This window comes from Alexandromys fortis, unplaced genomic scaffold (assembly GCF_014885135.2).
Source record: "Alexandromys fortis isolate MF-2015 unplaced genomic scaffold, M_Fortis_MF-2015_v1.1 scaffold_4, whole genome shotgun sequence".
NCBI classification, from domain to species: Eukaryota; Metazoa; Chordata; class Mammalia; order Rodentia; family Cricetidae; genus Alexandromys; species Alexandromys fortis.
In genome coordinates, this window is record NW_026067944.1 from 24871114 (window position 1) to 24899070 (window position 27957).

At 47.2% G+C, this 27957-nt stretch overlaps 1 protein-coding gene across 1 annotated transcript; it reads left to right on the forward strand.

The window, feature by feature from the left end:
- The first annotated feature begins 1716 nt into the window (after positions 1-1716).
- Positions 1717-27907, forward strand: B4galt4 (beta-1,4-galactosyltransferase 4). Its single transcript, XM_050148959.1, is given in 8 exon segments — positions 1717-1765; positions 7250-7312; positions 10148-10542; positions 11468-11700; positions 15399-15586; positions 21119-21241; positions 24330-24434; positions 26987-27907. Coding segments are annotated over 6 exon segments (1032 nt in total). The 5' UTR covers positions 1717-1765; positions 7250-7312; positions 10148-10292; the 3' UTR covers positions 27120-27907.
- The last annotated feature ends 50 nt before the right edge of the window (positions 27908-27957 follow it).

Consider the following 27957-nt stretch of genomic DNA (forward strand, 5'->3'; position numbering starts at 1 on the left):
CCAAAAGTCACCGGGGGAAGAGGGGCTTTGATTCCCTCTTACGTGCTAGTCCATCACTGAGAGAGCCAAGGCAGACTGTGGAGGAGCTCAGTTTGATGGCTTGCTCACTTTACTCTCTTACATAACCCAGGACCACCTGCCAGGGGTCACATCACTTCTCGTGTGATGGCCCTCGCACACGACCTGGTCCTCAGGAACACGAATCTACAGACCCACCCACAGGCTGCTCACTGGAGACAAGTCCCCGCTGAAGCTCCCTCTCCCCAGATGGCTCCAGTGGACATCAAGTTGACAAAAACTAACTGCTATAATGATTTTAAAAAGGATTTTGAACTCAAGGCGTGCCCGGGTGGAGGGGATGGCCGTGATTGGTTCTGTGCAATTTGGTGGTGGGTTGTCTCAAGTAGCCCAGGCCTTGATTCCTGTCCTCAGCACAATAAATAAATATAGAAATAAATTAAAAATTAAAAGTGGTAACTTGTATCCATAGGACCAAATCGAAACCAGTCCTCTACGGGGAGGTCCCATTACTTCTGCCAGAGCACAGTCCTCCTGGGACCTCTCCAGTGCTCTTCAGGGGGCTTCTGCCCAATGCAGGAGGCTCAGGCTCCAGGCTCTATATTTCCCTCCCCCATCACAGTGAAGACTAGGACTTAGAATGGCCTTAGACCTGTTTAAAGCTCAGTGCCTCAGGGCTCTTTCCTAGTCTGCTCCTTGGGAGCAGAGGTTCTCAGCCCTCCTAATACTGGGACCGTTTCATGCAGTTCTTCATGTGGTGGGGACCCCCAACCATAAAATTACTTCGTGCCACTTCATAACTGTAATTTTGCTACTATTATCAATCACAACGTAAATATTTGGTATGCAACTTCTGTGAAAGGGTCGCGACACACAGGTTGAGAATCGCTGCTTTAGCGTGAACTAGATAGGTAACTTTTATATAAATTTCCGAGAGAGCTGGTAGCATGTATTCTGTTGTCCTTTGTGCCTATGCAGAGCCCACCATTATTTTTCCATTTTTTTTGGCATAATTATTCTGTTTTCAATTTGGAGCAATGCATGACTGAGAAGCCTGCAACCTGTCAAACTTTAGAGTTACTTAAGTGTACGTCCAACCCTTGGCCCAGATTCAGACCAATGCAAAATGCAAAATTGTAAAATTACTTAAAACATTATTAAGGGTGAAGGCTTGGCTTTTGTTTTTATTTTGGTACGCCATTTCTGGGTTCTCAAGCGTGAACTTTGTAGATGACAATGTCACCTGGTAATGTCACGCAAAATACACATGTAACTACGGAGCTCTGGATTCTAGTATGTGGCCTAATGCCAAGCTTCACTCAGTGTTGCCCAGAGAAGCGAAAGGATTGCACATTCTTGCGAGTCCAAAGCGTCGTTTTCCTGTTCTGTAAAGCAGAGGGTTTCGATCTCTTTCCCAGGTTCCGGTGACGTCCCCGGGGATGGAATGTGAGAAGCGCCAGGGGCCTAGCTCGCAAGTCGCAGAAAGGTCTGTGATCCCCCCCAAGGCTGAGTTGTGCATCCCTTCTTTTTCTCAAGCCCCTGCAGCGCGTTGTGGGGCTGGCCCGGCCGGCCGGTGGCGCCAAGTCCCTGGAGAACCGGGCAGACCCGCCTCCCGATGGCATTGTGTGCGAGGCGGAGCCGGGGCTGTAGGGCCGCCTCCTGGCGGCGCAATCCACCAGGGACATCCCCGGGGCTGCTCCTCACCACCTCCCCTTTCCCGGGCGGCCTCAAGGTGGCCGCGTCCGGGGTGAGTAAGCCAGGCTGGAGCTCCGCGGCTGCGCGTTCAGAGCGGTCATCTCCCGGCTGCCGGCCTGGTGGGTCGACGGGATGGGGCCGGGCGGGCGCGGAGTCTGCGCGATCAGGCCTCGGTGCGGCTGTCCCACGTCCCGCAGCGCGAGTGGCCGGCGGGCTGGGGGTCTGCAGAGGCCCACCCCGACGGGGCTCCGGCTCCGGCTCGGGTGCCTGCGTCTCAGAGGGAAGGGGTGGGGGGGTGGGGGTGGGGGGAGATGTTGCGCGCAGCCGGGAGATGCAGGGCGCAACCGCAGCGTCCCTTGTCCTGGTGCTGGCGTCTCCAGGCTCCTCCACCTGGAAAAGGCCCATCCTGGTGGGTCCGGGCGGGTTAGACAGGGTTTCACCTGGGGAGACAACACAGCTGAGCTGTACTTCCGCGCCCGTGGCGCCGAGTGTCCTCAGCAGGAGGTTGTCATAGGGGATTTGAAGGACTTCAGACACACCTGCTGCCGGTCGGGCACCTGATCCCGCTAGGGTCTGTGGATCCGTATCTCTTGATGGTCTGGGCTTTTCTTAGATAAGGGTGATTAACTGATGGTTTGGGGTTCGGGTTTTGGAGGGTGAGGGTGATAAGTACCCAGCAAAGGCCTTTGGGGGCGATAATTAGGACTCCGAGGGTACCCGTGCTTGCAAGGTGTAGGGAGGGGGACAGTCATGAGCACAGGAAGCTGCCCTGGCTCTGGCTGTCTCCCCACTGGTTTGGTGATGAAAGAGCAGAAAGAAGGTAATTTGAGAGTTAGAAAAGGCCTCTCTCTGTCTCATTTTAAAAACAATTAGCTGCTCTGTGTGTGTGTGTGTGTGTGTGTGTGTGTGTGTGTGTGTGTGTGTGTGTGTGAAGAATCTTCCTAGGATGTAAGAAACTCAAGGAATCTCAGACGTGGTTCAGGTTGAGCAAGTGAAATTCAAGATAGGGTGTGGATGGCTGCCCCAGCACCCTGCTGGAGAGTGCCAGCAGGGAAAAGCACAATGTTTTGTTGGTTTGTTTTCCTTTCTTCTTCTTTTTTTTAAAAGTTAATTTTAAAGAACAGGTTTGGGCTTTGTGGACACGGAAAACTCCATAAGATAGCACAAGCGTTTGTGTTGCTGACTGTATTTGAAAGAAGTCTACAGTTTTGAGGGCTAAAACCATCTAAAAAAGAATGGCTGGCCATGCTGAAGAAGAGCTTGAGGAAGAGTAGGCAGGGAGGGCCATAACAGCAACTCTGTTAATTACGGTTTATGTGCCACTTGAGGTAAGTCCTTAGTACCTCCTCCAAGCTGGGCTAGTAGTGGTGTGTGCTTTATCGGGAGGTGAGTGCAAATGCCTTGGAAGTCAGCCATCAAAAGTCTCTGTGAAGACCTTTTCTCCACAGTGGGGACATCAAAAGCAAGTTAAGTTACTCTTGGCCTGGAACTAGCAAATACAGTCCATACTGGCCTGGGGCTTGGGGCAATCCTCCTGCTCCAGTTTTCTCAGGATTATATTATAGCCATGGACCAGAACAGAACAACAGAACAATTAAGCCATGAACCACAGGTGACTCCTGGTTATTCTGGCCTTTTTTTTTTTCTTTTAATAATCAGTGAACAATGGTATGTGTCAGAATTACCCAGGTTCCTGTTTAAAATATAAATTTCTTGGCTCCACCCCAGACTATTAAAACAAAACCTTTGGGTGTGGACGCAGAAATAGGTATTTTAAGAAGAGCACACAGGGTTACGGTGCTCTGGCTAGTCCTGAAGTTAACTGACAGCTTGTGTGTGTGTGTGTGTGTGTGTGTGTGTGTGTGTGTGTGATGAGGGTTTGGAGGGCATATTTAGAATAGGTCCTCTTAAAATTTACACAATCAAGTTGCCGCCAACTTTATGTAACTGAATGTTACTGTTCCTTGTCTATAATAATGTCATTTTAAACTTTTAGACTATTTTAATGGACAATTAGTTATTTTTACCATAAAGCAGCAGCATTGTTTTTGGTAACAAGCCACCCCCCCCTCCAACCCTGGATTAGAAACACAACTTTCTCCTGCCCTGTAATGACAGCAGAAGGTGTCCCTTTTTTAAACCTTCATTCTTTTTTTATATATAACATCCCCACCGAAGTTTCCCTTCTCCTCACTCTTCCCAATCCCTCCCCCATTTCCCCTCTCCCCCAGAGCAATTCCTCCTGTTTCTTTCTCTTAAACAAACAAACAAAAACAAACAAACAAACAAACATGCCTCCCAAGGATATCCACCCAGCTTGGCCTAACAAGTTACAAAAAGACTGGCACAAACCCTCATATCACAGCTGGACAAGGCAACCCAGTAGGAGGAAAAGGGTCCCAAGTGCAGGCACAAGAGTCAGAGACACACCCCCAGCCACAGTCCCACTGTGGGAGTCCCAATAACACCAAGCTACACAACCATGAGGTATATGCAGAGGTCCTCGTTCATGTTTGTCACTTCTGGCACTGGGAGTCCTGCTTAATTGATTCTGTGGCCTGTGTTCTATGATCAGAAGGTGGACTCTACTGACCCCCACTACAGAATTCTCAGAGAGCTGAACATGACATAGAAACACTCCATGAGCGAGCTCCTGAATAGAGGGGAGGAAGTAGTAGGCACAATGCAGAGCTGTTTTAGAAAGGTAAATTGAAGGGCAAGCCTTTTCTACTGTCAGACTTTCCCTAAGATGCTTTGTATGTGTTTAATCCTTCCCCTTTCCTGATAGTCTTTATTTTCCATGCTCCCTCCTTCCCTCCCTCCCTCCCTCCCTCCCTCCCTCCCTCCCTCCCTCCTTCCCTCCCCTTTTCCTCCCTCCTTCCTTCCCTCCCTCCCTCCCTCTCCTTGTCTGTCTGTTGTCTCTCTCTATCTCTCTGTCTGGTTTTTCAAGACAGGATTTCTCTGCATAGCCTGGCTGTTTTGGAATCACTCTGTAGACCAGGCTGGACTCAGAGTTCTGCCTGCCTCTGCCTCCTGAGTGGTGGGATTAAAGGTGTGCACCACCACCACCCAGCTTCTTTCTCTTTTTAAATATGGCATCTCTTTCTTCAGTAGGCGTGGCTTATGTTATGTCCGTATTCATATAGCATATTTTAGAAAGTTATGTGTTGGGTTGATTTGAGACATCAGGAATACACAGAGTTGGGAATCTTTTTGAGAATTCAGTTTATTGGGGCTCTACTCAGGTTCTGACTTTATGATTTTTTTTAACATTTTACAAAACTTTAATTTTAGATTGCTTAAAAATTTTGAAAATGATAAAGTTCATCTAGCTTCTTCTAATAGAGTAACCCCGTTACACAGCCACAAACCTCTTATCAATACTACCTAGATTTCATTTCTCAGTCCTGTTGATGGCCTTTATTTATCAATACAATCAACAGGTGTGCAAGGTCGGCAGCTCTCACCTGGTAATGTTAGTTCCTCTGCACAGTTCCTGCTTGTGGATAGCTCTTGGCGGAGAGTCTTTACAGCTAAGCAGAGCACAAAACTTTTCATCCTCAAATTCCCATCCATTAATTGGTGAAACTGGACAGAAGCAGTGATGCCTGTAGTATTTGCTTAGTGGTGACTTTTTTTTCCTCCTGGGTCCTAAATTGGAAATTTCCTATGAGAAAGAGCTACCTTTGTCTCCAGTCCATTTTTTTTTTTTATTTGGTCACTTATATCAGTATATATACACAAGGAAATTAATTTTATTCTGTATGCTATAAAACAGGGCCAGAGTAAAAAATATTATTAAATGCTTCCAGTTTGGGAGTTGAAGTGACTTAAATTTTTAAAGCTTGTGTGTTTGTTTATTTAGTGTGTGTGTGAGTCACCTGTGCACATGTGTGCAGGTCAGAGGACAGCTTGTGGGAGTTCTATCCTACCATGTGCGTTCTAGAGACCTTGGCAACAGGCTCCCTTGCCTGACAAGCCATCTTGCTGACTTCTGAGTGGTAGTGGCTGTTGTCATTTCTGTCCCATTCTTACTTCAAAGGTGTCATAGGCGTCAGGACAGTGATCGCCCAGAAGCTCCCTAGGAGTTTGTACTCGAGCCCTAAGGAAAGTGGGAAAGTCTGTATAGTAGTCAGTTCCTGGGAGCTCTGATGGAACACCAGCCACCAGCTTTTCCTCTGTGCAGCCCCAGAGAGTCTGAGGCAGCAGGAGCAAGTGTCTGGGGCCATGTGCCCACTCACACACCCTGTCTGTGAGATAGGGGAGATGCTGACTGTACTGTTCACCAGCTGCTGAACCACCATATCCTTTCTGTCTGGTGTATGAGCACTTAGTGCATAAATGTGGTTCCCACCATGTCTGCATTGGAGGCACGGAGATGGTGTATTGCTAAAAGATCTCCCAAGAATAGATGTTTATGTCATGTTGCTATTGGTTATAGCTTATCTTCCTTATTACATTATTATTATTTTGGTTTTTCGAGACAGGGTTTCTCTGTAGCTTTGGAGCCTGTCGTGGAACTAGCTCTTGTAGATCAGGTTGGCCTCAAACTCAGAGATCCACCTACCTCTGCCTCCTGAGTGCTGGGATTAAAGGCATACGCCACCACTGCCCAGCTAGATTATTTTTATTATTATGGAAAGTTTAAAAAACACAGGAATAGAAACACCATGGGCCCTTAGGTTAATATCACTTACCTACTCAATGTTTTACCAATCTTCTTCATGTATGGACTCTTCTTTGGAGTGGCAAGCATACTTGAAAAACAAATTGCAGAGATTTAAGGTCTGGGAAAAGACTGAACTAAATAATGCTTCCCTTTCTGGCCTCCGTGGTCTAAGCCTGTGCTTAAAAGTGCCAGGTGCTCAGACCACACTTGTTACCTTGAGGGAAGAGAAAATAAAACTCTAGGGCAGATTTCTAGAAAGGAAAGGTGGGTGAGGACCGCCCTAAAATAATGCCTTGATGTCTGAATTGGCTTTCTGCAGATTCCCCAGTCATTTTCCATATAAATATCTTAATTAAATACGAGAAGGGATCCAGTTCGAGGGAGGGTCTCACCGTTAAGGAATAGTACAAAGAAGTCTGATGGTGCCGTTCTGAGCACCACCCGGGAGTTACCTGTCCCAGGGGTAATTTTCTTTTGAAATGTCATCATGTTTCTAATCGTAAAAGTATTCTATACTCATGGGAAGAAACGTGGAAATTATTAACCCAAAGGGTCTGTACTTCAGCAGGGGTATGATTATGATTATCTCGGTTAATATTCTGATACCACATGAATCACGGTGATAGAGAGCAAATACTTGGAGCTCTGTAAATACGGCAGGTGTTTGGGCGTGTCTTCTCATTAAATTCTTACGATGTCATTATGAAGTGAGCGTGTTCCGTCCGCCCACGTTTTCCATGAGCTGGGGAAACGTGGAGGGAGCTTGTCCCCAAGCCTCTGGTCACCTAGCTGAGGATGGGGTAGGGAATCTCTCTTGAATGCAGAGAGGTGTTCTGAAGCTTTCACCTCTCTTGTCTTTTACCACAGAAACAAGGACTTTTGCCTTTGAACTTTCTTCTGTTTCATGGAGGACACTTAGGCTTGTGAGGGGTAAGTGATTTTAGCTGGGCCAGAGTTAGTATCGATAAATGCCGGGATGGAGGTCTAATTGCTAAGGAAGCGTTAGGCACACTCTCGGCTCTGAGGATGGGTGTCTTGTCTTTGAACAAATTTCTTATACTGCAGTTCGGGAATGTTGGTTTATCATTCTTTATAGCTCCTCAGTTCTCAGGGAGAGTTCTTAAAACTTTAAGGCTAGCGAGATGGCTCATGATCAAGACTCCTGCTCCTCCGGAGGGACTCACGGTTCGTTCCTAGCACCCACACCGGGCAGCTCACAGCTGCCTGTGACTCCAGCTGCAGGGGACAGGATACTCTTTTCTGGCCTCTGCTGGCATATGCACTCACACGTGCATACCCGTATGCAGACAGATGCATAATTACACACAGTCTTAGAAAAGTATTTAGAACAATTTTAGGTTCACAGAAATTGAACTGAAGGTATGAAGTTTTCGAACCCCCCCCCCACCTGTAGATTGTTTGTTTGTTTTTATTTTTTTTTTCAAGTCAGGGTTTCTCTGTGTAGCCCTGGCTGTCCTGGAATTTGCTCTGCAGACCATAATGGCCTAGAACTCACAGAGATCTGCCTGCCTCTGCCCCTCAAGTGCTTAAGTGACTAAATGCATGTGCCACCCCCACCCAGCCAGGTTTGAAACTGCTTTAAGTCAAGCCTCCCTAAACCCTGCAAATGAGAGTCCTACACCTGTGGTTTAAAAAAAAAATCCTTCCTGCTTCTTTTTCTTTCTTTTTTTCCACCTCGCTGCTTACGCTGCATTTTGTGACCATAGGCTCCTTGAATTCCATGGGCGTTTCCAGGCAGTGTCCCCATAAACAGCTTTAGGAAAGCAGTGTTCAGAGGCCAGATTTACAATAGGTTTTTATGAAGCACGATTACCAGTCCCCACATTGAAGTTTCCCCGAAATGAAGTCCACAAGTCCACGAGAGGTTGTCTCGCTGGTCCAGAGTCCTGATGACTTCCTGGCAGCTGAAGGGAAGAGAGCAAGCCTCCAGGCAGGCATGTGAACTCGTCCCAGGAGAGGGACAGGAAGATGGAGGAGAGCTAGAGGGCCTCCAGAGGCTTCTGTTGAGTGTGTTGGGCCTATCCAGGCATGAAGGGAAGAAACAAAGAGTCTGCCTGAGGGTTGTGACTGATGAGCACAGGAACTCACACCCAGCTCTGCCCCCTAACCAGGTGTGCGGTCCCGGGCATGTCAGCTGTCCTTTGTGAGAGGCTTTAGTGGGTCAAGGTGCTTATGGCAAGCCTGATGCCTCAATCTCAACCCTGGGCAGTTTCATCATGGGCAAACCACATGCCGAGATGAGAGAAGACCAGATCCACAAGCTGTCCTCTAACCTCTGTGCCTGTGCCCCGCCCCATACAGAAGTGTAATTTTACAAACAAGTAGACTAAAATTCTTATCTCACAGGAAGTTGTCTATTGTCCCCATTGTCCTTATGCGTTGACGCCTTAGTTCCCAATGTGATGGTGCGTGAAGGTGGGGCACAGGTACCCCACCCCTTTGGGACATTTAGGTTAAGGTGTGGTTGTGAAGGTTCAGCCTTGATGTTGGAGTTAATAGTCATATAAAAAGAGCAAGAGATATGAAATTTGGATTTTAATGTTTGCACCAAGAAAAAGCCATTGGGGATATAACCAGTACCAGGGGCTATAACAAGAGACTGACCATACTGAACCCCAATCTGAGATTTCCAGAAAGATCCCATAAGCAGCAGAGCTCATGTCCCACTATTTTATTGTAACAGACAAACAGAGTGAGACCAAGGGGCTGCAATCTGTGCAGCTGCCTTACAACAGGCCTGCACAGAACCCCAGGTCACCCCACAGACAGTCTACCAGTGTACACAGGGAGCTGTAGTTGACGTCAGGGAGGGCTCCAGCCTGCTCTGATGAGGATCTCAGAGTGAGTGGCATATATACTTAGTGTATGTCTGCATTTCCTCTTTCTTTCTTATCACTTAAGATTTACCCAGGAACCTTTCCTTGTTGGTCCTTACTTAGAACCGTCCGTTTGGCTATGGAAATTATCCAAAGTCTGGCTTGAGGCATAATGTGACTTTGATGGCACACAGAGGATGTGGGGGTGCTGTAAGCTGTGACCCACAAGGCCTCAGCAAGTATCCTTACCATCTAGTGAATTTACCGGTATTGGTGGTGGATCCTAAGTACCCCGAAGAGCTGGATTTTTGTTAGTAACTAAGAGCATAGCTCCTCGTAGAGGTGAATTTGTATCATCCCATCTCATGGTACTGAAGTATGAAATAAGGACAACTTATCACCTATGAAAAACACCATTGGTACAGCGGTGGTCCAGGTGGCTGCCAGTACATCTGCTCACGGGCCATCACTGGCCTCTTTCATGTAGCAGGGAGAGGAATGGTCACTCTCTGGTGGCCACTTGAGTATGTACAGGAGGCTGGTCAGGACTTTGTATGTAGTCCAGCCCTGCAGGAAGGTAGATGTTATCTAGGTGGGTATCATTTTACCCCCACTTTCCAGATAAGGAAGTAAGGCTCATTGAAGTGGCCGGGCATAGATCTCATGGCTGATAGGTGGTAGAACTGTTTTCTGTCTGAACCCGAGTTCTCGATCTTTACTTGTTTTTCTCATAGATTGTTGACATCTTATGTTTGGGTCCCCTTATGTTTTCTGTCCCATCCTACCTCTTTCGGGACTTTGCCCTGGGCTAGCATCTCACTGAGACTGCAACTCAACTGGGATTGGGTTTCTAATGTGTGCTGAGGTCTTTCGTTTTAGGACCGGATTTCCACCCCCAAACAACACATCCTTTGTGATTGCCTTTCAGTGGTCTCTGAACTAGAACCGCTGGGACATGGCAGACGTCAGCTCCTAGGTTGTCAGCACGTTCTCAGTCGGACCCGAAAAGTATAATTTGGAACTTCTTCACTCCAGCTGAAGCAGAGATACGCATTACCCACAAAAGAAGAGCCATGGGCTGCAACCCGCCGTGCCTCCTCCCCTACAGACTACGTCTGCTGCTGTTCTTTACCCTGTGCCTGACTGTGGTTGGATGGGCCACCAGCAACTATTTCGTGGGTCCCATTCAAGTGATCCCCAAGGCAAAGGACTTCATGGCTAGTTTCCACAAGGTCATTCCTTTGGGGAAGGAAGAAACGCTGGCCCATGATGTCATGGAAAAAGCAGAACTTGGCAGCTGCCCTTCTGTGTCTCCAAACCTTAGTAAGTATCTGCCCCAGCCCCAGGGAATCTCAGCTCCCCGTGTGCTCCACCTGCTGTGTTGGTCACAGTGTGGTGCTTATTGGTTAGTGTCTGTCTCTGGAGAGACAGTAAGCAAACAGCGTGTAACTGGGTGTTCTAGCTGTGTAGTAGAGCTGCTCTCCCAGACAGGCATCTGTGGCTCCCTGTGTGCACCAAAAGAGTGGTCTGTAGGGTGGCCCGGGGCTCTCTGCAGACCTGTTCTTAGCCTGCTGTGGAAACTGCAATCCCTCTCTCTCAGCATGCTTCAGGCTGTTGAGAGAGGCCACACTTGTAAGGTACAGCTTGTAAACAGCTTGTCCACGGTTTGTGGGCTCTTAAAAGGGGGTGTAAAGAACAGGGAAGGTTTGAATAGCCTTTGACTTCAGGTCAGAAAATGGGGGTTAGTTACTTCAGCCTGGTATCTGAAGCTTTGCCCAGGATCGATTACCACAGTCTTGAGTTTCACGGGCAGATGCTGTGTTAGCTGGAAATGTCTGCCCTGGTGCCCTTCCGGGAGAGGAGGCATGGAGTATATGTCGCCATCACCCTGGCTAGGGAGTCTGGTGGGCTTCAGCCCCTTCCTGGTGCCTTGCCTGCAGGGAGGAGCTAAACATGGGGGGTATGGGGCAGAAGTAGGAAAAGGGCCCTGTGAGGGAATTGGAGTCTATAGAATGTTCGGCTTTTCTGTTCCATCCTTCTTTGGTGGAGGAGCTACTCCGCCCTTTCTGATCTCCAGTGAGCAGTGTAGTGGCTGTGCAGTCTGCATGCCTCCTTCAGAAATGGATCGCGGAGGCCAAGTGGCTCGCCCAGGCAAAGGAAGAGCCAACCCTTCATCGGAACCAGCCGTGTGAACCCTAGAGCCCCATGCCATGGCCCCTCTTATGACAATGCCTCGTGTTGATTGCAGGAGGCCAGAGCAAGCTCATTTTTAAACCAGACCTCACTTTGGAGGAAGTACAGGCAGAGAACCCCAGAGTGTCCGGAGGCCGGTGTCATCCCGAGGGATGTAAGGCCTTGCAGCGGGTGGCCATCCTCATTCCCCACCGGAACAGAGAGAAGCACCTGATATACCTGCTGGAGCACCTGCACCCCTTCCTGCAAAGGCAGCAGCTGGACTAAGGCATCTACATCATCCACCAGGTGAGTGCGGGCCTTTGCTGGGCCCTGCCCTCTGCAGAGGCAGCCACATGTCTGTTTGCTTTGGGTGAAAGGATCATTCTCGAAAGGAGAGTGCTCTTCCCTCACCCTGAGAGAGCAGAGGAAATTCTGATCCCTAACGTGGAGCCACCGAACAAGTTCCGTGAAGTGTTTCTATTCTAAAATGTACCCCAGGAGGAAACCTGTTTTTGCAAGCTCTCCCATGTTAGCCAGCACTTGCCCATCCACACCCCTGAGCTCTCCTGTCTCCTGGTCCTTCTGGGTTTGCCGTGCCACACCATGTGGGGTTGGGCTTTTGCCTGTTGTTACGGAGTGTGGCTGTGCAGGAGAGATCGCAAGAGTAATGTCTCGGAGTGCCAAGTGGTCCAGCCAGCCAGTTCTGTGGCTTTCTAATCACCCCGGCCTTTAACTCCACCACCATTTATCATGCCAAACAGACAAGCTTTACTTTTTATTTTCTTGACTTACTTGTTTGGCTTCCAGAAACAGTTAGTAGGAACGGCACATAATCTACTGTAGGCTGACTCGGAAGAGTTCAGCTCTAAGGTCAGTCGGTCCATGGTGGGTGACTAAAGATGCCTCTATTTGGTATTGAAGTTTATTAAAGGAAAAATAGAGCATCAGTTTGAACATTGGTGTCTAATCTTTTTTGCTATCGTCGTGGGCCATTAAAATAATGCCCCATTAAATCCTTATAAACTCATGAGAGTATGGACAAAAATCATTAGCTGCTTGCTTAATATCGGATGTAGCTGATAATACCAATTTTGGGTAGAATCAACAGCTCATGGGTTCTCCTGTGTGGTGTATACTTTGAGAGACTTGATAACCAGGGGCTTATCTAGTACATCTGTGTCTGGTTTTTTAGATTTGAAATAAAACTTTAGAGTTTATTTTTAAGATTTATTTTATTTTATGTATATGAGTGTTTGCCTACATGCATGTAAGTATATCATGTGCATGACCGGTACCCATCAAGGTCAGAAGAGGGTGTTGGGTTCTCTGGAACTGGAATTACAGGTGGCTGTGAGCAGTCAGGTGGGTGTTGGGAGCCAAACCCATTATCCTCTGCAAAGCACCAATTGTTCTTAACCGCGGAGCCATCTCTGTAGCTCCTGCAGCAGTTCCTTGTTTGGGGTTTGTTCTTTGAACAGGGACTTATGTCTCCCAGACATGCCTGAAATACAGCCAAGAATGATTGATCTTCAACTTCTCATCTTCCTGCCTCTGCTTCCCAAATACTGGGACTGTAGGCAGGCATCACCACACCCGGTTCCTCTGGTGCTGGAGGTTGAACTCAGGGACTTATAGGTGCTGACAAGCATTCTACAAACTGAGCTAAATCTCCAGCCCACTTATTTTGCTTTGGAATTAATTTTGTTTTTAACATCATTGGTCAAAACAATGATTTATTGAGTCTGAGTTCCTACACAGGATGGGTAGCTACCAAAATATGGCACTATTTTTAGTTTGTTTTCAAAAGTTACTGTGTGTGTGTGTGTGTGTGTGTGTGTGTGTGTATGTGTGTGCGTGTGCATGGCAAACACGAGTTGTTTGTCTTCTTCCACGTCATGGAGTCCTGGTCTCTCTTACTGCTTCTGCTGTTGACACTCCAGGGTAGCTTCCCTGAGAGCTTCCAGGCCATTCTGTTTCTGCCTTCTGCCTTGTTGCAGGAGCTGGGCTTGTGGGAGTTTGTATCTCATATGACTTTTCTTTTCTTTAGTTGGGTTAGTCATTGGCTGGCCACTCCCACAAGTTCTGCACCACCTGCACCCCAGCACATCTTGCAGGCAGGACCAATTGTAGGTTGAAGGTTTTGTGGCTGGGTTGGTGTCCCAATCCTTCCACTTGCCTGGTTACAGAATCATCCCACTTTTTATGTGAGTTCTGTGGATTGAACTCAGGTTGTTAGGCATATGTGGCAGTCACCCAAGCTTCCTTTTTTTTTTTCAAGACTTATTTATTTATTATGTATACAACATTCTGACTCCATGTATGCCCGAACACCAGAGGAGGGCACCAGATCTCATTACAGATGGTTGTGAGTCACCATGTGGTTGCTGGGAATTGAACTCAGGACCTCTGGGAGAACAGCCAGGGCTCTTAACCACTGAGCCATCTCTCCAGCCCCCCAAGCTTCCTTTTTTCCCCTGCTCCTCTTCCTGCACCTTCTCCTACCTCTCTGCTCCCTCCCTTCCCCAGATTGGCCAGGCTAGCCTGATGAAACCTCTGTCCTCTTGCCTCTGCTCTGCCTCTAAGCACTGAGATCATAAGCCTGTGCCAATACCCCTGGCTAGGTTCCATATCACTTGTATAAAGAGAAGCTCTTCACTCTGTTACTCTTTAGGAAAGTGTTGTGGTAACATCTAAGAATTGCTTGTAACCTTGTTATGATTAGCTGTCAAATCAGACTTCATTTTTACATTTGATTTGCGTTGAACACAGCAATACTGAAAAGTCCTGGGGTCATACTGCATGTCAAGTATTGATGACACTGCAGGTCAGGTTTCTTAAGGTCCCTCTGCAAGGCCACTGAGGAACAGCCTCTTCCATTGGTGTTGTAACGAGAGTTTTTCTTAAGTCATTTCCAAGAAAGTTTTAGGTAGCTTAAAGTATTAGCAGCAGCCTTCTCTGCTGTTAGGTCACAGTTTCGTGATCCCTGTTGGCAAGCTCTTAGCCTCGTCTCTTGGAAGTTCAGTGTGAGTGAGTAGGTTAGCTGGGATCAGCTGAGAGCTGACAGAGAAGCCGTGACACTAATCGACATGGCAGGTTCCTTCAAGAGGTTTTGTAGTTTTATAAGGAATTAGGAAAGACTCTTTAGAGATTGTATTTAGAACACTTGATATGGCTCTAGCCTCTTAATACATTTGAGGGCCAAATTAGTGTTGCTTTATTGTGTTTTTAAACTACATTAATTTTTGTGCTAAAATACCACATAAAATGTATCAGCACTTTTTTTTTAGTTTTTTAAAAACTGCCTTGTTACTGTTTAAGTGTGCTCATCTGTAGTATTAAGTGTGCGGGGTGGGGTGTGGGAAGACTCTCAGCAGTGGAGAGCGCATCGTGCTCTGGCAGAGGACCAGTCTGGCTCCTCGCACTCACTCCCGGCCACTCGCGACTGTGTGTAACTTAGGCTCTAGGGGATCCAACGCCTTTGTACCTTAACAGGCACTTACTGTATTCATGTGGCATATTCTCACATGGGTAGACATACACACACACACACACAATGAAAAATAAAATAATTTTTTAAAAACGAAGATTTGTCTGATGTGGTATGATGGTTCATGTTGTTATCTCAGCATTTGGGATTCTGAGGCAGGAGGATTGCTGTGAGTTCCAGGCCAGCTTAATCTACAGAAGGAGGAATATTTCAAAAACAAAAACAGAGTAAATATATTGCCATGTAACCTACCTACTTTTTAGTCTTTCTAAGCAAACTATTCTCCATTTTCACCTTGCCAGAGTCAAGGGGATGCTTTTAAATTACAGAATATAATAACTATGTGTGAAACACAAAACCAAAACTGTTTTCTGCTATCATTGCATCTGTTAGATCCTAGTGTGTGTTGTCCTGTGAAGGAACAAAAGTAATGTACCACTCTGAAATGGGTGTGAGGGGGAGGACAATGGAGAGCTTATCTCTGGAGCACTTTCGTTTTTATTTCCATCCTCAATAGACTGGAAGTAAGAAGTTTAATCGAGCCAAGCTCCTGAATGTGGGCTATCTGGAGGCTCTCAAGGAGGAAAACTGGGACTGCTTCATATTCCACGACGTGGATTTGGTGCCGGAGAATGACTTCAACCTTTACACGTGTGGCGATCAGCCCAAGCACCTGGTGGTTGGCAGGAACAGCACTGGCTACAGGTGAGGCTGCTCTGGCTGTGCAGGGTGTTCCACTGTGATCAAGGCTGTAATGTGTCCAGAGTGAGTGAGGAAACCGGGAGAGGTTGGGGGGGGGGGGAGAGGAGACGACCCATTTTCCCTTAATGTGCCGAACAGCAATGAAAAGATGAAATAAGGAAGCAAAAAGGCCTCCCACAACCTTGGCAGGAAGCACAAAGACAAAGAGAAAGGAGAGGAGAATGTAATCCAAGCATAGCAAATCGTAATGGCCTCGCCCTGCAGGACCTGTGGCAGGACACGTTATCTCTTTTTAGGATAGCTTGCCGGAGTTCTAGGGAAAGGTGGGGTGCACCTTAATAGTCTTCTTGGAACCAGGATATCCAGGACAAACCCATTTCCTTCAAAGCCACCGTGGGAAAATGCCACCAGCCCTTCATCCCTCTCTACTTCTGTCCCCAGGAGAGGAACAAATGGTTTTAATTGGATTTTATACCAGCTCCTAGTCAAATATAACAAAGGGAAATAGGGATTAAGATAACTTCTGGTAAATTAAACTGATAGCATGTGCACTTCCCTGTACCTTCCTCCAAGTCCTGCCGTTCATGTGTGCAGTTATGACACTAGGCTAGGGGCCAAGAAGTCGGGTTAAAGAGGCAGCCTGAGTCCTGATCTACTGAGACCGGAAGTGCCTATGGAGATGCGTTAATCTGCAAACACAGCTGAAAGCACTTAAGTTAGGGAGGGGGAGGAAGTCAGTAGGAAGCTAAACTAAACTGTGAGGTAGGCAGAGGGGGAGGAGACTGTGCCAGAGCATATAGAGTGCTAAGGGAAACTGAGTCTCTTGACATCTTCCTCGGTCTTTGCTTCCATGTTGCTTCTGCAGTCTAGGTCTCTCACTTTGGACTATTTAAGAGAATCCATTTGTAACTCTCATGAAAATGTCTGTTAGGGTAGGAGTGTAACTCACACCTGCCTCCTACTTATGAGGTCTGATGTGGGATTCCCCTCTGTGTGCTGTGAATATTATAGGTGAATAAAGAAACTGCCTTGGCCTGTTGATAGGGCAGAACTTAGGTAGGTGGGAAGTGGGGGAGGGGAGGAACTAAACTGAATGTTGGGAGACAGGAGATGGGGTCAGGGAGAAGCCATGTTGCCCCACTGGAGACAGACACTGGGAACTTTACCTGGTAAGCCACAACCACGTGATGATATATAGATTACTAGAAATGGGTTAAATTAAGATGTAAGAGTTAGCCAATAAGAAGCTAGAGCTGATGGGCCAAGCAGTGATTTAAATAATATAGTTTCTGCTGAGCAGCTGGGAACTAACAAGTGGCCTCTTATAACAGAGGTCTCTGTGATGAAGCAAAGTTGAGCCCACTGAAGTTTACCCCAGGAGCAACTGTTTATTAGGCTTATTTATAGAGCGTGGGTGAGGAGCTACTGGTGGGAGGATGTGTGACTTTACTAAAGCAGTCTCTCTGGAAGGTCTGCACCAATCATCGGGGGCAGCTTCCCCGTGCCCACATAGATGGTGGTCCATTGGGGTAACCTCCCCTAGCCTATGTACCTCAGCACCTCCCCAGACCTCAAGGCTGTGTGTAGTTAGGGCATTTCCTGCACATGGCTGGGAGGAGTAACCGGGAACAGAGGCAAGGGTCCAGAGGCAAGGGTCCAGAGGCAAGGGTCCAGTGATGCTCTCTGCTCCCTCCTTAAACACAGAAGTGTCAACAGTCCATATGCCCAATTGGGATCAACTCTAACTCTGAGCCTTAAGCTTCCCGTTCCTTCTGAGAAATTTTTTTTTCTTTTTTCCTTCTGAGAAATTTTAAGGACAGGCCTTGGACAATTTTAAGGACAGGCCTTGGACTGATTGTATCATTGTGTTAACCTGCCATCAGTGGGCAGAGACGATTGCCCATTCCTGGTGGGAACTGATTTTGACTTACACGTTGGTGTCACCAACATGGATTCCATCAAATGCTGTGCACGCTAAGAGACAGGCTGTGCCTGAATCTTGCAGCTTAACTTATCCTTACAACTGACCAAACATTGCTGCTATTCCCAGACACCCCACAAGCCTTTGTCTCCCTTACTTAATTAAATATGTTTATCTTTTGATATAAATGCAAGCTCCAAGGAAAATTGTGAACCTCTTTTAGAAACTGAAAATCATGCCGACCGGAGTGTGTGTGTGCGTGCACATGTGTGCACACATGTTGATGGAGTTAAACAGAAGGCCCTTGCAGTATGCAAGTTCTCTACAACTGAGTTACACTAGCCCGGTGCATCATAGCTTCATCTGTTCAAAATTAGAGTTTACATTCTTAAGTAAATTTTATTGCTTTAATTTTTCGTGTCTTCTTGTATCCATCATTCCATCATACAAATGCCTTTTTTTTAATTTTTTTTTTTTGGCCTGGAAAAAGTAGGCCTTCTCTCTCCCTAACTTTGCTATCCTGGGCAAAGTCCTGCCGGTGGCTGGTGAGTTCAGTTACAGGCACTCAGTCTGTATCACTGTGTCATGGAGCCTCACTCAGCTCAGGCTTCTTCACTGGCCCCTTTTGACCATGGCAGGCATCTTCCAGTAACTCGCCAAATGGCAAGCACAAGGGAAAGTGGAAGGACACAAGCTATATGCTTTCCAGGACTTTTAGGAAACATGGAGTTGTTCCTTTGGCCACATACAAGCGAGTCTACATGAAGGATGATATTGTAGACACCAAGGGAATAGAAACTGTTCAAAAACGAATGCCCCTTAAGTGTTATCATGGCACAGCTGGAAGAGTCTACAACATGACCCGGGATGCTGTGGGAATCATTGCAAGCAGGCAAGTTAAGGGCAAGAATCTTGCCGAGAGAATTAATGTGTGGATTGAGCACATCAAGCTTTCCCAGAGCTGAGACAGCTTCCTGAAGCAGGGGAAGGAGAAAGGAAGCAAAAGAGAAGGGCACCTGGGCTCAGCTGCGGTACCAGCCTGCTCCACCAGAGCCTCACACTCTGTGAGGATGGACGGGTAAGGGCCTGAGCTGCGGGGCCCATTCCATGTGGACTCATGGCTTAATGTACAAGAGGGAATTAACGGCCTGGACGGTGGAAACGAAGCAAACAACAAGAAATGTTTTCACTTGCCACACCTTCGGCGTGATGAAGTTAAAGGAACTTACCCAAGTATTTCAGCCTCATGGTGAATTTTACTACCAAGAATTCCCCTGAACCCGCCCCCTTTCTCCAAGGACTCCACTGTAACTGTTCGACATTTTCCTCCTTCTGGGGACCTAACAGCCCTTTAAAACACGTGTGTAAACTCACCTGAGGGCCTGTTAAAACACATCCTTTTCCAGAAAAGGGACCAAACGCAAAAGTCAGAAAACGCAGAGCGGTCTGCTGGCAGCAGTGGCTAGAGCAGTTCTTAGTTTTCTCCAGAGGCACCCGCTGCTCCTCCACACCCAGCTGATCCCACCCGCTGCTCCTCCACAGCACAGCTGGTCCCACCCGCTGCTCCTCTACAGCACAGCTGGTCCCACCCGCTGCTCCTCCACACACAGCTGCTCCTCCACAGCACAGCTGATCCCACGTGCTCCAGTCTCGGTGCTCCTTAGCTCCTCCTCGTCCTCACTGATTCTCACCACCAGATCCCACCTTTTCTGCAGATCCAGGTCCTTCCAGGCTCTGCTCCTTGCTGTGGTAGTGATTCCTTTCTAAGAACCCTGGCATTGTTCAGTTCTGAACTCTAGGAGGGAATAGCATTGCTGGCACTGTGCCCTCGGCCATCATGACAGTAATTGCCGTGTTCTAAATATTTTATTTCTTTTTATTGGTTTTAGGTTTGAATTTCCCAGAATTTTAGGTGCACAAATGTAATTGTGATAGTCAGTCGTGGTTGTCAAACTTGATAAGACTGAGAAGTGCCAATGAGTTAGTTGAGTGTACCTCAGGAATGCATATAAGGGCATCTCTAGAGACAGTTAGATCCTAAGGGCTCTGAGCTAATCAGTGGTTTAGCTGATGAGTTTGTGATCTGATAGCATTAATGGAAAGAGACGGGTATTTTTAGAGGTGGGGTCTACTCGGAGGAAGTAGGTCACTTGAAGTGTGTTCTTGGGGGTGGATTTTATCCTGCTCCCCTTCCTCATCTTTGTGGCTTGACTGTCATGAAGTGAGTGCTGTCTCCACTGGCCATACCTTTCCCATCAGGAAATTCTCACTTGCCACAGGCCTGGAAGCAGTGGAGCCAGCTGGCCACGGATTGGAGCTATGAGACAGAATAAAAATTTCCCACAGACATTCGCCTTGATTATCATCTGGTTAACATGACTAAATCTGTTTCTATAATGGCATGCCTAGGGTTTGTACTAGGAGTGTAGAAACTCCTCAGCCCCAGAGACGCCTTGGGGATGCCGCTTGTTAGGTGGGAGATGTCTACAGTGGGTTTGATTTTTCTTCTTGTCTGGGAGACATCAGTATGCAGTTGGCCCCAGACATTTAGAACTGAAGTTGGCTGAGGTTAGAAATCCTCCATGTGGTCCCCTGGTCGTTCAGTGACTCCCTCCACCTGCAGTTATGCGGAGGGGGGGGGGGTAGCCTCATCTCAGCTTGTTGATGTCACCGAAATGCAGAAAAGTCCTTGTGTCCTGGAGGATTCGTGACGTGACTCTCCTCCTTCCCCTGGCTTTTAGCCGCCTCTCTCCCGTGTCAGTCTTAACAGCAGTCCCACGCATGCTCAGGTCCTCTTGTTCCCTCTTGTTTCCCGTGATTTTTGCTACTCTGGGATCCTCAAGTGCTCACGACTGCCGAGTTATCTGTAGCCACAGGTGTCTCGTGAGCTTGGACCCTGCTGCACCCTTTGCCTGTGGGCAAAAGGCCCAGGAGCATCTCAGATTCGGCCTAAGAATAATTCATCACCTTCCCCTCAGCACCAAACTACCTTCTTCATACTCACTTTTCAACAAAGGCACCGCATTCCCCGCAGCTGCCCAAGCCGGGAGTTCAGGGCAGTGGGCTGGGCTGTTGACTCCGGTAGGAAACACTGCAAGATGGAGATTTGCAGAGTGAGCACACTTGTAGCATGGCCTGGAACTGTCTGTCTCCTGATCCACACTGCTTCACTCCCAAGAGAGAAAGAGGTGAAAAAAAATTTTATGATGACACTCATTCATGCTGAGCATGGATGCGACCCAGACTCCTTCTCTACCTGTTTCCCTTAGCAGCTGCTACCATTGGTTGGATTGGCATATGGGATGGAATCTCTCACTGACATTTGAGCAGGTATCCTTACAGGTCTCCGGATACCAGTGTTACCAATATCAGGGATGAGGCGGTAACCTTGCTTAGTGGGGTCATCTTGCTCAGTGATATCAACAGCAGATCAAATGCCTGGAGAACAGGGAGAGAGACATGAGAAAAGACTAAATGAACGGAATGGGTGGAGGTGTATCCTCAAGTGTTCCTGGAGTGCCATTCCCAGAGCTCGGGAGTGCTGGAGTGTCTGTGGGAGCAGAGGGTTCTTATGATAAATGTCACCACCTTTCTCTCTTCCTCTTTTGCTGCAGGTTACGCTACAGTAAATATTTTGGGGGTGTTACTGCCCTCAGCAGAGAACAGTTTTTCAAGGTGAATGGATTCTCTAACAACTACTGGGGATGGGGAGGCGAAGACGATGACCTCAGACTCAGGTGAACAGCAGAGAAGGGAGCCTTCATGGGGCTCTGCTATCCGGGATGACTCTGGAAACCTGTGCTTGTGTGTAGCTCTTGTGAATTCCAGGCCAGCAGGTCTTAGGGCTGCAGAGCTGGGCTGACAGGGAGGGCCGGGTATGGAGGGAAGGCAGAATGACCTAAATTGTTCTTTGTCACTGGGAGCCTAGAAACCAAGGAGGATGTTCTGTTGCTGAGTGTGGGGGGCAGAGGTGTTGGTGGGGGCCTTGGGTTCCACTAGTGAATGAGAAGGCCCAAACTTAAGGTTGTCTGTAAGACTGCCCCTCTGAGAATGGCCTGTAAGTCTTGTGCTTTCCTCAGACCCCAGAGCCCTGACACTGTTCCCAGCATGTGGAGCAGAGTGCTGTCTTCTCTAAGGAGGGGGCATATGCCCCAAAGAAGGCAAGGGTGTCCTTTAGCTGTGCAGTGTGGGAGCTATTGAGTTGGAAGGCTTACTCTGGGCTGCTGGTGTAATTCCTGGATCCCTTCAGACAGCTCTCTGCTCTAGAGGGCCGAGAGAAACTCCTCAGGATGCCTGGCCTCTTTTAGTTTTCTGTTCCTTCTCCAGAACCTTCCTTCTTTCCTTCCTTCCTTCCTTCCTTCCTTCCTTCCTTCCTTCCTTCCTTCCTTCCTTCCTTCCTTCCTTTTTTTTTTCTGTGACTTGAAGGTTAAAGGCATTCCCATTACTCAGAAATTACTGTTCAAAAGTCTATGGCCCATATGTCAGAGTTCTTAGCATCACAGGGGACCTTTTCCCCTTCCCATCCTCACTGCCTCTTGGAGAGTATGTTCTCAGCTGTAGTTCTGAATTAATAGACATGTGACTAGCAAATTCCCCCTGGGTTGGTGGGAAGGAGCTAAGGCCTCATGCTGGTTAGTCTTGTTCCCAGTGGGCAGAGAGCCTTTGCCTTGTTTCTGAAAAGGGAGATTTTCCTACCTAAGGGCTCCCTGTCGTCCAGCCCCTCAGCAGCCACAATCCACAGACTGTTGGATTCAGGGTAGGGGCAGAACGGGTTAGAGGGAGCCGGCTCTCTTTTCTCCCCCAGGTCCCTTGCCCCACCTAGCAACAGTAGACTGTTGCTATGGCTAAGTACGCTTGCTGTCTCATTTCCTGCTGTTCCTCAGTTGTAAGGGAGAGGGAACCCCTCGGTTTTGGTTTCCTTTGGTGTCAGCAGTGGTAGGTTTGCCGCCTTCAGCAGCCTCAGGGTTCTCTTTGGAGATCTCTGCTTGCTGTAGAAAAGAGCTCCAGGACAAATCAGTAGAAAGCAGAATTGGAATTTATTTAAAGGTATTCTTAGTATAGATTAGGTGCAGGTGTTCATATAAATAGAGGGTTTTGGGGGGGGGAAAGAATAAGACACACCCATGTGTAGGTGTGGGCTTCTCTAGGGGAAATTGTCTGTCTCACGCGTGCAAGCTGGTGTGCACAGATGCACACCCCTTCGATCCCGTGCTCTTCTAGATTGTTTAAAGGGTATAAATTACAAGGCTTAAGAATCTTTTAATCTTTAATTTTTATTTTATGTATATGAGTGTTTTGTTTGCGCAGGCATGTCTGTGCACCATGTACACGCAGTGCCTGTGGAGGCCAGAAGAGGGCGTCGGAATCCGCCTGGGACTGGAGACAGGCGTGAGCATTAAGTGGGTGCTGAGGATTGAACTCAGGTCCTCTGGAAGGGCCACAGGAGCACTTAACCACGGAGCCATCTCTCCGGTCCCACAACAAGGTTTAAAGATTACTCAACACTTGATGCTTGAGTAGAGTTTAAGATCTATGCGCTGACTTGCTCATTTCTCTCCCAGAATTTCCTTTTGTAAATGAAATTGGAATGTTGTTTCAGGAAATGGGTTATTTAGATTTAGGGATGAGAGAGGCCTGCTACCATGGAAAAACCTCAAGGGTAGAATAAACATTTTGGCCCAGGCAGACACTGTTGTCTTTAGCACTGAAGTTTGAGGTGTCTGTAGGAAAACCCTGCATTATCTCTGTAGGCGGTGCTGGCCTTATCAACAGCGCTGAAATTTCCTTTCTGCCTGCAGGAAAGGCAGCTAGATCCCAGGGTGAGGGGGTTCTTCCTCTTCCCATGTCCCTTTGCTTTTCTGTCCTTCTGTCCTGCCTTCATGGGAACATCATGGTCTGCAGAACAGATCTCCGTTCGTGCGCTGGATACCCCAGGAAGGGAGGGATGTAACACCGGCTGAGATTTGCTAAGGTTGAGCACCGCATCTGTGCTCCTATAGAGTGCATTGCGTCTGCAAAGCGCATTCCAGGGAATCCTGTTACCTGAGCCTTTGAAATGTGTAGTCTATGCCACCAGCCTCACTTCTACTTAGGCTGAGGTCTGGTGGGATCAGCTGATCAACACACTTGTCAGTTACAGAGCTTAGATTGAACATCGGTTTGTGGCTTTAAAGATTACAGCTCTACACAGCCCTTCCTTTCCTTGTGATGAGACAGCATTATTAATTAGTGTCTGACAGACTTGATGGTCTTGCCCTTTGGAATGCATTACAGTTAACATTTTTTAATCAGTTTTCCTCTTTTTAAAAACAATTAACTACAAATTGGCGTTTCTCCACTAGTGAGTGCTAAATATCATTTCTTTGTGTGTGAGATAGGGTCTCACCTGCATTTCACATCAGCTTGGAACTCACTGTTTGAGGCTTAGGCTAGCCTCAGCTTCTCCCCGCACCTCCTGCCTCTGGCCAGCATCTCCACTCAGTCTGCTGGAGTGACAGGTGTATGTTACCATTTGAAGCTGCTTTTAGTGTTTGGATGATCTTTTTCTAAAATAGGACACTGAAATTTTTGCGATGTGTTTTAGCAATCGCATAGGGTTATAGGATGTACTGTTTGCTAATTCCTGCCAAGTGTCTGGTGGCACGTTGCTTTCAGAGCACAGTGACTGGTCTCATCGTGGCTGTGAGTAGCATCACGCTGTTCCAGCCACCTCTGTGTGTTTGTGTGTGTGTGATTTTTGTTTTTAATTGCAGGCAATTCTCTTTAAGTGTGTTCAGTGGTAAAGAAATGGGCTAGATTTCAAAATAAACCTTGTTATTTTTCTAGGGTTGAGCTCCACAAAATGAAAATCTCCCGGCCTGATCCTGATGTGGGCAAATACACTATGATCTTCCACACCAGAGACAAGGGCAACGAGGTGAATGTGGACCGGTAAGCTCTGGAGGCCCCGCCTGGCTCCGGCGGGGTGCTGAGTCCCTTGTGTGGCCAACACACCAGGTCGGACTGACCACATAAGCCTGTTCACCTTGTTAAAACCTTTTGATGAAGGAGCTTTTAAAGCAGAACCCAAATAAGGGAGAACAGAACATAAGCCCCTTATTTCTATGATCGTGAACTCCGGGCTTCTTGGCTTTGTCCCACTGGATTCTTTTTCATAGCATCTGTGTGTATGTATTTTCACACGCATCCTTAAAATATCAGCAGTCCTGTAAGAAGAACCATAGTACTGATATCATGCTTAAAATAAGACTAATGAGGTACTTCATTACACGTCACCACATGTCCAATCATCTTTTAGGGTTCCCTGATTGTCTAATAAGGACCTTTAAAAGAAAGTGCGTCGGTTTGGTCAGTGTGATAAATAAACAAGGTCCACGTTATTGTCAGGATGATCACTCCAGCTTGAGTTCTCCTTGATTCTTTTTGGAGACAGGGTTTCACTGTCTATGTAGTCCCCTTTAGCCTCAAGTGAGCCCAGCTGTCTCACCGCTGAGTGCATATCCCCATTCACTATCCTTTCTCTTTCTTGTTTTGCTGTTTATTGTTGAACATACCAGGCTACCTATCCAACAGTTTCAAAATCACTCCTTTTATGAATTTTTGCTAATTATCATATGGAGATTTGATGTGTTCCTGCGACCTCTGCTTTATTATATTATTATTTTATTTTCATTTTTTTTATAAACTAGGAGGGCAGGTTTGGTGTCAGGATTGTTCAGTGATGTGGGCACTGACAGCCTGATCTGTTCATTTCGAGATATCTCATCCTATCTTTATCTGGTGACTTTGTTTTTAGCACCTGTTGCTCATCGCTTGAATCAAGGGTTGCAAAGCTGTGATATCCTGATTCCACCATCCCATCTCCATTTATTAAATCTCATTACAGAGAAGGACATAGTCTCTTTAGCTGTTTGAGTACATTGGGGTATAGTTTATATGCGCAGGGCAGCCTGAAGGGTGAGAACCCGCACTGATGAGTCATTTTTTAGAACAGTAACCTGGTATCCCTGAGCATCCTTCAAATTGTATTTCATGTTCTGGATAAGAAGGTCCTCTCGACTTTGTCCAGGTGGAGCATTCCAAGCGTGCTCCCAAGTCCTGAGTATGTAGCCACCACCATCCTTGAGAGCTTCCTGCTCTGGGCTCTGGACAGGAGTAATGGCCTACTTGGCCCTGTTCTGTCCTGCCCAGCTCTGGCCCTTTCATGGAGGAACTCTGTCAGATAAACACATTGTGGCTTTAATGGAAAAATTTATGTTTTTTATTCTGAGTCTTTTCCCTTTGATGAAAAGCTGTATTCAAGCATTTTTTTTTTGCCCTCTTATTAGTTCTGCATGTTAAAATGGTGTTAAATAGTCTTTTAGCTCTTTTGTTAGAGGCGACAGTTTCTAAAGAATAGACCTTTCCGTCATTCCAGTCTTTATCAGTCAATAACTGTGCATTTTTATGTTTGTTATTTAATATTTATAAGAGAACACTTACAAATTGCCTGGCAAGCACGAGACATCTTGATACCCAGGCGGACCCCTTAGGTATGTCCGTGTGGCCTCTCTAAACCCACACCCTCCTCTTCACACTCACCGCTGACCTAGGTGACATTTTGCTGAACTTTGTGATAGTTATTTGTCGTAATGCTAATTCTTTGGGTTGCTTCTTGGTTTACAGAAATTAGTTTTTGCACGATTTCAACTGTGTGCCAGTGAATCCCACTGTATTTGTTCCTCCTTTGACGTTACACAGATCAGCATTGTGCCTCTGCTCTCCACCCAAGTTGTCATTGTCACGGCTGAGCTCCTAGAGAACAATTCAGGGCTCACTTCTCTACCCCATTGCTCAACTCCAGCCACAGGGGTGGGTTATCCTTCCTCAAAAGCACGCTGTTCTTTTGTTGGTCCATGCCCCTTGCCCAAGTGGTCTGGTAGTCTTTTCTTTAGAGCATCCTGTCTCTCCTTTTTTACTTCGTGTCTTTAGGCTTCAGTGAAACTGGCCTTCTCGATGACCCTCCCTAGACTCTCAGGAAATAAAGGTGCCCCTTAATCTCTCCACCTGCGCATATGCACGCACACACTATTTTTGAGACTCGGATGACAGCTATGTACCCTCCTGTCTATAGACAGCTTTCTTCTTGCAGTAATGGAATGAGCAGAGATCCCTTGATGCTCACCCAAGAACCTGTTCCCTTTTCTATCAGTGGTTCTGGTAACCCCTCTGCCCTATAGATGGACCCATTGGGGGCAATGTCCTCTATTGGTCCAGGGCCCTGTATAGAGGTTAATCCACAAATACTTGGCTGTCATTCATGTCTATTGAGTGAGGAAAATACTTTTATTTTTTTGTGTGATGGCAACTCAACAGGAATGGTAAATTGTAAAACTACTTGTGCTACACTTTGGAGCAGGACAAAAAGCAGTGGAGATGCGTGCTGCCTTCTCTCTCTCTCTCTCTCTCTCTCTCATCATTCTCATCTGCTCTTTTTATCCTAGGATGAAGCTGTTAAACCAGATGTCACGAGTCTGGAAAACAGATGGCCTATCAAGTTGTTCTTACAGATTACTCTCTGTGGAACACAATCCTTTATATATCAACGTCACAGTGGACTTCTGGACTGGTGTGTGACCTGGATCTTTGGATGGGGTTCAGGAGAAGTGATGACTTGTCATAATTATGGCCTAGAGACTTCCATAGTAGCGCACACTAAGGACTCACTCCAGATAATTATTAGGCCGGATTTTTCCATTTTGTGTTTTCTCGGCCGTGCTCTTGGTCATGGGGAATGTAGAGCCGTCATAAAGAGACAGCTTTCCTAGTTGTTCTGATCCCAGCAATGAGGTGTAATGCACAGACTGGATGGACTAAAGATAAAAGGATGCAATGAAGGCTACCTGGGAGCCGTGTCCTCGAAGGATCGACTCCAGCAAAGCATCAGGGGATTAAAGAGTGGGGAACAAAATCCCCGTGTGTCCTAGAGAGCCAGAACTGCTAGGCCCGAGATAGAAAGGTACTAAGATGTGTTTCTGTCACGCGTGTATCCTATGTGGCCATCTGAGAAGCGGTGGATTCCGGATGAGAAGAAGGCCGTAGAGGAGCGGAACAAAGTCAGGAATCAGACCCCACGAACCCAGCAATGAAGAGGTGACGAAGGGGGAGTGTGGCGTGAACTGGCAGCAGTGACTGCTGCCCCCAGTCCTCCGTGCTGTTCGCTTCCTCATCGGAAACACCTTCCAGCCTGTGGCCACCCGACCTTGAATGTACCAGTCTCTTCAGAGGCACTTGCCAGCAAGAGCCCACCAGAGAACACTCTCTCCTAGTTTTTAAAGCATTTTTTATAAAATGATTTTGTACACATAGGATATGAATGAACAGTTTATAAGCTAGAGTACCTCTGTAGTAAAAGATGAAAATGCTTCTGGCTCTTGGTCTTGTTTTTTACTGTTCGTATAGACCAAAGGTTTGT